The sequence below is a fragment of the Melanaphis sacchari genome, unplaced genomic scaffold (assembly GCF_002803265.2).
Source record: "Melanaphis sacchari strain LSU unplaced genomic scaffold, SCAv2.0 Contig77_pilon_pilon, whole genome shotgun sequence".
Lineage (NCBI taxonomy): Eukaryota > Metazoa > Arthropoda > Insecta > Hemiptera > Aphididae > Melanaphis > Melanaphis sacchari.
The window spans coordinates 534,280-546,059 of record NW_020271547.1 but is presented as its reverse complement, the minus strand read 5'-3'; the positions used below and the strand labels follow the sequence as shown (position 1 = coordinate 546,059).

Below are 11,780 nucleotides of genomic sequence, written 5' to 3'. Positions count from 1 at the left end.
CACACACACACACACACACACACACACACACACATATAATATAAAGCTGAATCATAGTTCGATAATAAATAAATATTATCTTTACTAAAAGGTTTTCATATTAATTCAGTATAAATAAATACATATTCATACTCTATAACTGCAATTTAATTTTTATTTAAAAGATTTATTTTACTACATTAGTTGCCTTTGAATTGCATATAGTAAACAAAAGCATTCAATTTCATTTTATTTGATACAGAAGAATAGATTTAATTTTATAGAATATTATTTCTTGAGATTCTACTGGAAAAATAACGAAGTTCTTACATTATAAGGCAGTAATAATAAATTATATAAATCGATAGTATAAATTCACCATTTGGAAGATATACATTTAATATAGTAAATAAAAATAACCATAAACGTTAATTTAGACATTATTATGATTTTCTAAATAAATTGAATACAAAACTCAGTTATGGATATTTATTTACCTAAAACGAATGAAAATCGAGTTTCCAGAACTTCAAAGTAAAGTGATTTAACAATTTTAATGGAATGTATTGTTACTAAAATATGAGATTTCGAGAAAGGAAAAACACTTATTCAAACAATACGTACGGATAAGTAGGATATAATATGTTATATATTATTGCTACGATGGACGAAGTCCGCTATAGTTTATCGTATAGCGTGATTCGAATACTTACAAGTAGATAATGCGTATTTGTTATAAAATATTATTGAACCTTGACAGTTGTACCAAACATCGTTTTACGAAAAATCATCTCAAACACATATTTATATCACAATAAATTAATAATACTCAGATATTTCCACGTTTGGTAAAATTACTGAGAACGAGTGTGAATGGACTTAAAGAAAAAAGTAAAATATCCTATCTTAATGATATTTTATTTTAATTATTGACGGTAATATAGATACTTGCAGATGAAGAGTATTTATAAATTGTGTTTCGAGGGAAAAATCGGATAACGTCATATAACAGTATACAGTCATGAAAATTCCGTTAGAGAGGGGAGTCTCACTTTTATTTTTTTAGTTATGGGAAATTTAACTGTTTTTTAAATAGTACCGAACCTGCAATAGAAAATTGACTGTCAAATACATATAACTAACATTTTACGGAAGTAAACAAAATAAATTATCATGTTGATATATGCTAAATACATTACAACTGACCACGGTACCTATGAAATTATTTAACCCTGTAACTAATAAATGATTATAATAACAGCATTACTCGGGAAACATGGAAGATACAAAGAATAAAATATGTTAAGATATTTTAGTAATTATTCAGTAGAATAGTAAAATACAAATTATAGTGAATGTAGTATTGTGTATAATTATACGCGATTTATACTTTCAAAAATGCTAATCAAACTAGATTTTATATTTCTGGTTAATTATATATGTTAGTAATACAACAAAATAATATCTTTAAAATTAAAAAAAATTCGATATAAAGTTAAAAAGTTTTGAAAATATATCAGTAAATGTGTGGTAGATTCGGTTTTGTTTAAAAAAATAAAATAGTTAGTTTTTCTTAAGTTTTTTCTTTTATAAATTAAGGTAATCTGTAAAATCCAGTCGGCAATTTCTCTTTGGAATATATTGTATTAATATATGATTTTCTATTTTGTTATACAATTTAGTACCTACTTCTGAATTATTATATAGGTGAGCTAAACATTTAAATTGCAATTTAAATGCGATAGAAGATAACATATAGAGTTATATTATAAATATAATTTACATTATAAATTTAACATATTTATGTTTAAAATTATGTATTTTTTGTTCTTTTTTATTCTTTAAGAAGTATAAATTAGTATGATACTTTTAAAAGTTGGCTTTATGACATATTTAGTCATTCTAATTCATACATTCATTCTTTATTTCTTCTTAAAACTTTTAAATAATTATTTGGCTTAAAACGAAATAATTATTGTTTAATAGTTCATTAATATATAAAAAATAAATAATTTATGGGCCTAAAAAATGCGTATACTTTATTTAATTTAAATTTAAATATTTTCGAATTTCTTTATTTGTAAGGTGTTTATAATTCGACTTTTTTTTTGTACGTGACCTAATTTCTTACTATTTACAAAGTACATTTTGTTATTATCATCAAAAAATTTGTACGTGACAATAATTTAAGTATCTAAAAAATTAATTTTAAAGTTTCTTGGGAAATTATATTTAAAAATACCACAATTTTCTTAGATACTTACACTATTAAAAAAAAACAAAAAAAAAACAATAATGATAAATAAGTACAAAAATATTGCTATTATATGAAAATAAATTTTAATAATTTTTTACACTAAGATAATTATAATTTAATCTATTTAATGTCAAAATTTTATTTTATGTATTACCTATCTGAGTTAGGTATCTTATTACCTATCTGTAATAATATTTTTGAAAACGAATTTCGAATTTGATTAAAGTGGATTGACCTATATTATATTTTGTTATTATTTTCTTTTTAATATGTTATTACAATTTAAAAATTGTTTTTTATTTAATTATGTGAAAAAAAATAATTTATGCCTTTTTACTGAATAATATTTTCAATTGCATTGTCAAATGACAAAAATAAATACACATACCGATATAAAAGAAATGTTTGGGTTGATTAATTTTTAATTACATTATAGTATATATATATGTATATATAAAACAGATAAAACTCTGAAGTATTTTCATTATACTAATGAATTGGTTTCTTATTGACGAAAACTGTGGGAAAAGGAATAAAAGGATTCAACACTTAATGTTATATTATATTTAAAAACAATACCTTAGCATATAAAGTATATCTCCATCAGGTTTGATGCGTATTAGCACGTTGGGCACAGTGACAAATTGAAATTCTGCATGTTTTGCATTTGGAAAATAAACTTCAGGTTTCCAGATAGCTTTGACTAAATTTGGATCATTTAGGTCTAGTGATTCCGTTATATCTTTATGTTGTAATCTCGCATCTTGCCATTTTTGTCGTAAATATAGGTCTACCTCATAGTCCTGTGAAATAAATATTTAATTATAAGTTATTCAAAGTATGTGGGTACGTATACCAGTTATTGTTATTTATATACACATTACAAAAACTATATATTTTGTCTTTACACAGTATATAGTTTATACTACCACTAGATAGTGACACGAATGTGCTTTATTAATCTAAAGATATTGTATAAATTATAATAATTAAAGCCTAATTAATTGTTAAGATATTTTTTCTTTTGTCTGAAAATAATTGAGCAAATCATGCGAAGTATACAAATTATTGTATATTTTACTTTTAAAGTCTAGTATTATGAAATTATTAAGAGTACACGTACTAAGACCGATTTAATAAGCGTCAATAGCTAATGTTTTTTTTTAAAGTATTACGGTGTCTCATTTTTACTAAAAAATCACTTTTTATTTAACTGTATAATCGACACAATCATACTGCATTTATGGAACAGCGAAAAAAGTGTGGCTATATAAATACATGATTTTTTTTTTTATAACCTACGATATTTGTGGATTTTAGTATTTTCGAAAGAAATAACAATAAGTACCCGCTTCTGAAGGTTTCTTCTATATTATAAGGCGTTGAAATAAGTGACACTCGTATTCAGATAATATTTACATACATAAAAAAAAAATACCACGAAAGTACAGTATTATTGCTTATTTTCTTTGTCAACATCGATTCTCCATTTTAAACACGCGTGTATTTGATTTTTCTTATTTTTAAGTTAAAACTAGTACGCATATGGAATATACGTATTTTGTGTACTTTTCTAAATGCGATGAATTCATAATTCCGTATATAAAATAAAATTTGTTACTTTTTTGTTAAAAATTATTTCACTACATGGACAACAATTGACACTGGTAAGTAACCATTATTATTAATTGGATTTATAACATATAATTGAATAATAATAGTTTTAATTATAAAACACGTTGAATTTGTTATTTTTATAAAAGTATTTCTTCAAAATTAGAGTGTTGTTTTTATATCGCGCTGTCACCAATTTGAACGTTAATTATATTGGATATGATATAATAATAGAAATATATTTAATATTTATTGTCATTTCTTCTTTTATTTGTTAATTTTAATAGTAACTAATTACTGACTCTTCAAATTCTATTAAACATTGGGGAAAAAAGTTTTATTAGCCACCTTGAAAAAACTTTGTTATTAATTCGATCAAATCAAATAAAAAAACTTTTATGTATTTGAATGCTTGCCTGTTAAAGGAACTTTTTTGAGAATTCCCATGTGAGGTTGATGTATGTTCTATAAATATGTTTATTGGTAAGCGTCTGAGAAAGAATTTGTATTGTAGTAATTAGTTAATTTAATTTAAGTAAAATAAAGTGCTGATTTCCGAGATGGGTTCGATATTTTACATGTTATATGAAATATAAAAACCATATTATAATAGATAGGTGCATAATTTTTGTTTTACAATTTATTTTAAACAATTAAATGAAACCTCTATATTATACATATTTAGTATTTATCTATAATATATATAATAATAAGTATAGAAATCAAATTGTTTTAGTATAGAAGAAAAGAAGAAAAGATCTCTAATATGTTAATAGCAGCATCGCCATTCTGTGAAACACAGTTAAACTGAATACTGTACAATTTTTAAAACTTAAAATATATATCGATAGCGTCAACAAAATATTGTAACAAAAATATTTGCTACTATAATATTTTAATTAAATAATAAAAAATAAAAAATTAATACAAATAATAAATAAAAAAAAACAAACAAATGTTCGGGTTTAAAATTTCTAAATTGTTATAACCTGTAATCAGTTATAAATTTATAACGTAAGCGTTAACGTTATAAGTTACTATCAAAAACGACAAAATAATTTATTGAGAATTATATCTTATTAAGACTCGAATACAAATAAACATCTATATATGCATATAAAACAATAAGTCTTAACTCCCTCACACACTCATTGATTTGACATTGCATAATCTAGCCGGAACCACTGAAACTATGAGTATATTATATGGTCAGTAATTTTATTTTACGATATTGAGATGCATTAAAAAATAATTTTTTTAAATGCAATCTTCAAAAAGGTCAAAAGGGGTTAAAGAAATAAAAATAGAAAAAATTACCTAATAAGAGCTGTTGAAACTAGGAGTATGACATTTGGTCAGTATTTTGATTTCATAATGTAAAAACCCACCAAAAAAGAATTTCCCAAATTATAAGCGTTGAAAGATTTAAAGATTTTAAAAAAGCTGAAAATGAAAAATTTATTTTTGTCAGATTTCTTTTAAAGTTAGCATATATAGGTACTCTATAATAATTATTGTAATTATTTATAATTTTAAATCTATATTTTATATTCCGTCAAAACTACTAAAATGGCTGTTAAAGGTAAGGTAGGTAAAGTAGGTAGTTTTTAAGTGATAGAGTAAATTTACAGGCATTATTAAATGTATCACAGCAATACCGAATGAAATCAGCTAGAATAGAATAAATTAAAAAAAAAAAATGAATATGACGAATAAAATAAATTTAAAAAACTTAATAAAATAAATCTGCGATTTCTGGCACGATTAACGTATATTATTCTTAAACATCATAAAACGAGATACATCATACATATTGCAAACTTTATGTATAATGTATAATGTATATGTACAAAAAATATAAAATATGAAAAATGTAATTTAAAGTATTTATAAATAAAAAAAACTATAATCATTGTTACTTAGACTTAGTAAATAAATAATTATTTCATGAAATATTCTTAGAAATATTATACTGACCATCTCCGCTTTGTTATTTTTCGTATGAAATGATTTATTATTGAATTCAAAATTAACACATCCATAACAAAGCCTATTCAATGATGAGACATATTATATAACAGAAAATCAAGCTTGTTTTAAAATTGAAAAGTAAGCTTAAGGATTACGTTTTACTACCAATGATTTTTTTTTTTCAGTGAATCATATCATCATATTTGCAGTAAATAGGAATAAGAACTAACTGATAAGACGTGATGAAACGATTTGAAAGGTAAAAGTACTTTAACAAATAAATGTACGTTAATATTGTATGAAATTAACAAAACATTTATCATATGATTTTCTTTAACTAGAATCATTACTAATAATTTTTTTTCTCTACGCATCCTTAATCGGCTGGTGTTATAACAATAATGCATAAACAACATAATATAAACATAAATAACAGCCAAAAATTAATAGACATAAAAATTTTGTTTCAAAATTTAACATATTTTTTTCAACATGTTAGAAATATAAATTACTTTAACAACTTTAATATATTGATTATTTTATTTTTAAATATGATATAACCAATTTTATTCAATAACAATATACATAAATAACATATTCAGTAACTACTAACTATAGACATTTATAAAATGAAACAATAAATATTTTATTGATAAAATATGAAGTTAGATTTATTTATTCTATACAAAATATTTTTTTTTTTTATACTTAAATATTCAAATTTCAAAATTAATACAATGATTATATATAAATACTATTAGAATTTAAGTATAAATAATAATTTAATACTGCATTGCCTCGAAACTCGAGTTTACTAAAAAAAATCAATCAATAAATTGAGGTGCTATTCACATAATCTTCACTTTATTTTTAACGTCTCAGTGTTTCTTTTATGCATCTACCATAAATAATGTATAAAAATAAAATGTTTATAGTATTTTTGTGTATTTAACTACAGAAAAATATAAATGATGCATTATAACAATTTTGTATTTAATAAATAAGTTACTTAATCATAATAATGTGTTATATATTCAAACTACAGTAAAATTAATTTATATACAATACATCTTTTAAATTAATTCCAAAATAGATATGATATTATTTATATTTATAGAATATATCCATAGGCATGTTTTTAAATATTAAAATTATCAATTTATAACTTGAATTATTTTTATTTAAACAATTTTAAATTTAGCTATTCCAACTAATACCACATATATTACATATTAAATTAATTTTTCTCACGAAAAAAAAATAATCATATATTATTTGTAAAATGAATTTGTCTATTATAAGCACATAATTTATTTACAATGTGAAATGCACAAGATTCTGCCATTACACATTTATGTTCATATGATTATTATAAATAACTATTGTTAGAAGTAATTTTCTACCTGTCAGACTATTTAAGTTACATACTTTTCTATACATATTTACTTATGTATGTATTTATTTATTTATTCATTCATTTACATTGGTATTTATATTTATATTAACTATATTTATATTCTTAGTGTTAATATTTTTGTTACAATATTATTTTGTTGACGCTATCGATATATATTTTAAGTTTTAAAAATTGTACAGTATTCAGTTAAACTGTGTTTCACAAAATGGCGGTACTGCTATTAACATATTAGAGATCTTTTCTTCTTCATAGTTGGTGTTTGTGAATGACTAATTCTAATTCTGTTGACGGAAGTTTGTGTTTTTATCAAGATGTCAGGTGGTAAAGACTATTTTTGTGAATATGATTTTTAATATGATATAATTTTGAAGTTCCTTGTGTTCATATTTGTTATTTTTTATTGCTAGATTATATTACTTTTATTTTCACTGTAGTAAGGTTATGTAAAATTTTGAGGTGAAATTAATTAGAATGATAGTGTCTTAGGAAGATTCTTATTGTCTAGCGTGCTTTTTCGTTTTTTAACTAAAGATTTGATTATGGTTTGGTATCCATCGTTTTGTAAATCGTTTTTAAATTATAGTCAAATACTAACAAATATACATGGAATCTCGTCCAAATTTGAGTTTTAAATGTCTATAAAAAATAGATCTTTGCCGATGGGTTTCGATGTTTTTTCTTTCATTTTTATAAAAACGATGTAACGGGACAACACTGATACACACAATGACTAGCAAGACGCTGATGGAAACAAGGAGGGGAAGAACAATCGGCCAATGAGAGAGTACGTTCAAATCGCTATAAACATATAAATACAAGCTCAACCGACAAAACAAACTATAATAGTTCCAGCCACATGCCCCACACTATCAAGATATCAACACCATACCCAGTAAGAAGTTTTGATATGTGGAATCAAGTGACCAGCAAGCAAGTTCTCATGGCGAAGTACCGGTAACCCTGCCATAGTGTTTGTTCGTCGACTGATTGATTACTGATTATTGATCACGGAAGCTACGAACAACTTTGACACAAACTACCGAAGAACGGATCAGCGAAGAATGCAGTCATCGGCGACACCGTCCACCCTGATCTAACCAATCACGATTCATTGGAAGAAGATAGACAAATAACACATAAAACCGCCGCTTTCACGACAAATCCTTACCTTTACCTAACGGCGCGCATTAACACCCTTTTTTGAGATTGAACATATCCTTAAAATATTATTGTTTTATAAGATTATAATACAAATGCTTATATATATTCCCAAATTATGCAAACATGTAAATTTCATAATAACCGATATAATCGCTAACAAACAAAAACAACAACCCGTATTAATCAAAAACAGCAACATTCACAAATTCTAATTCTCATTCGTATCAGCCACCCATATTATTGGTAAAAACACCACAAAAATTATCACAAATCATCATAGTCTATTCCATTCGATATCATTCTAATATTTTATTTTATTTTAATAAATACATAACGTTCGGATAATCAAGTCTTACCTACTATAGGATATTCATCGAAATATCTTACTATAGTGCAGTACAGACGTTATCCGACCGTTATCTTTCATAGTTATAATCTTCAAGAATATTCCTGGACGGGAAGTTACTTGTGAACCTCTTACCGTTCCCAGTGAATATTTTTAGTACTCTAACTTTTTACGTCCTAACCGAACGAACGCGCACCACTCGATTACCGTAAGTCATAAAACGTATATTTAAATGTTCGTATGTCATAACTGCATAAAATGTACATCACAATAGTAACTCAATGTGTTTTGAAAAGAAAATATTGTATATAAATTGTACATCACAATAGTGATAAATATGTTTAAAAAGAAAATATTGTATAAATATGTAGGTAATAAATAAAAATAATCATTTGTGAACCTTAAATTAAAAGAAGCGTTCTCATTTTGGTTACATTGTTAAAATCTTACGTTCAGAATCTTAAATACATTGGATTTAAATAGATTTATTAAGCATTTTAACAATACATTTTCATTTTATTGTCTTATTAGTATCAAGTTTTTATTTAAAATTTAGTAGTAATACATTTTTACTAACAACAATTATTAACAAAATGAAATGAAAAATAAAATACCATATGAACAATTTTATTGAAATTGTATATTGGCGTATTATATAAGAAATAAAAGTTCATTAACATAGCATAAAGTAAAATTCATCTTAGAGTCATTTGATATTCTCTTCTCCTAGCAGAAGTTATGTATTTAGAGGTGATATGAAATTTATTTTGAAAAACTATTATTTGAATTCATCATGATATGTTATTTTAGTTATATTTAGAATATTTTAATAGTTTGATATATATATATTAGTATGAATAAGTATTAAAACATCTAAGATGGCGGAGCTTATATTTATTTTAAGACTGATTATTATCATTTCTTAGTAGTAACTACTAATGATTATTAATTACAATTTATGGAAAGATTTTTTGAAAAATATTCTAAGTTTGGTTTATATTTTAATTTAAAAATTTCAGAGTTAGTTTAATATAGACATAAATAATTGTGCTATACCTAATAATACAAATTAAAAATTAAATAAAACTTATTTAAAATTTAATTTGAAAAAGTTAAGAAAAACAGTATCTTTATTATTATTAATCATAGATTTTTTTTTTCAGATTCAAAAATTAAGAACAGTCATGCAATTTATAATTTAAACATTATTATTGAAGTATAAAATACAATGAATTACATTTGTTAAATTAAAAATTATAATTGACAACGTTTTATTAGTGAATATAATTTTAATTTGTGTATTAATAAGAACATACTTCTGAATTCAAACGATTATATTACTTAATTGAGTTTATGATGGATGCTCAAAGAATATATTAAATTAGAGTACCTTTTGGAGTTCATAATTAGTGATTTCAGGCTTTTTAATTATAACGGCTGACGATGTTTATAGATAATAGTTTTTAGTGGTCCAATGGAATATTGAATGACTTTTTCTATTGAGATAAGTTACCTTCTTTAAAAAATAAATTGCTTGTACTAAATAAAATTCAACCTATTTTAAGATTCACTTTTGAATATTATTTTTTTATTACATAGTATTTGTAAATTAATTCTGCTATACTACTCCAAATACAGATATACCTTACTGAAAACTATTTTATATTTATGGAATTTTTTCATCAACTTATACTTTCAATACGATACATAGAAATGTACCTTTTCAAAATAAGACATTTTATTACCTAAATATCAAAGGGGTAGAAAATACAACTTTGAACTATCAAAAAATCTCGAAACCGAGTATTTTCTTTTTGTGTTTTGATAATGTTTCTGGTGAAAGAAAGTATGTATTGGTATCTATTATGAACATCAATATCTCCAATTGGAGTAAAAAAATAATAGTAAAAGAAAACAGCTAGCATTAATAAATTATATTTCATTTATGTATATAGTATATGTATAGTATAAACTATATATAATGTAAACAAATAAATACAATTTTAATTTACTGTAGTTTTTCCAATCACTATCTTGATCTTATGAAGTATTTTCTTCAAAATGTTTTGGATTTATAACAAAATATTTAAAAATGTAATTAAATCCAAATTTAAAATTGAATTTTTTATAAAAATAATTGTACTAATACGTATATTTTTAAAAATTTTCGGTTTTAATATGAGCTACTTATGAGCTTTGTATTACATTTTAAAGTATTAACTATAAAACTTAAACATTGAAATATTTTTGATTATAATATATAATTTACAAATTTTTGTGAATTTAATGAATTTTGTCTTAAAACTTAAAATGCTTTTAAAAATAAATGTGGTTATATATCATTAATTATTTAAAACAGTTAAAATAAAATTTAAAAGAAAAATTGTATTAAGTTTTCAAGCTTTTTAACCTAGAAATAATGTTTTATCGATAATAAATTGAATAAAGGTAGGTAAGTGGGTATTGCTTTGCTGAACATTAAGTGTCGAGTGGCTTACAATGGGTGTTTCAAATTTGAATTAAATGATATATGAAAACAAAAAAATATTCTAAGTAGAGATAATCTCTTAACCTATATCACCAAATATATTTCGTGTTGTTTTTTTGTTATAGTTATTAAAGCAATTTATTTTACTTTTAGTATTACGGCAGGTTGATAAAATTTTTCTTGAATAATGTATTATTTAATTATTATAATAATTAATAATAAATATTTATACTATATTATATCAAATTATAGAATTCAAAATGTAATAACGTCTTTCTGTAAATACTGTTAAAAAGGTAGAAATACATAATATTCTAATATAAATCAATAATATCATTACATATAATAAAATTAATAATAATATAATAAACAAAAAACTGTTAAGTTCTTAAGAATATTTTTAAATTATAACAAAATACTTAACATTGTTATTTATCATTTCAATAAGTAATTTCATCAAATATAAACTGAAAATATCTATAAAATAATTGCCTGTATATATTTATTAAATTTTAAGTAAACTGCTCATGATGAATCTTATAATATA

At 23.0% G+C, this 11,780-nt stretch overlaps 1 protein-coding gene across 1 annotated transcript in view; it reads right to left on the bottom strand.

Moving 5' to 3' along the window:
* Positions 1-11,780, bottom strand: part of LOC112601371 (glycine receptor subunit alpha-2-like) — a 161,843-nt gene that overhangs the window by 34,473 nt on the left and 115,590 nt on the right. The window contains exon 3 of the mRNA XM_025348969.1: positions 2,816-3,039. Within this exon, the coding sequence (XP_025204754.1) occupies positions 2,816-3,039 (224 nt within the window). The remainder of the gene's footprint in view (positions 1-2,815; positions 3,040-11,780) is intronic.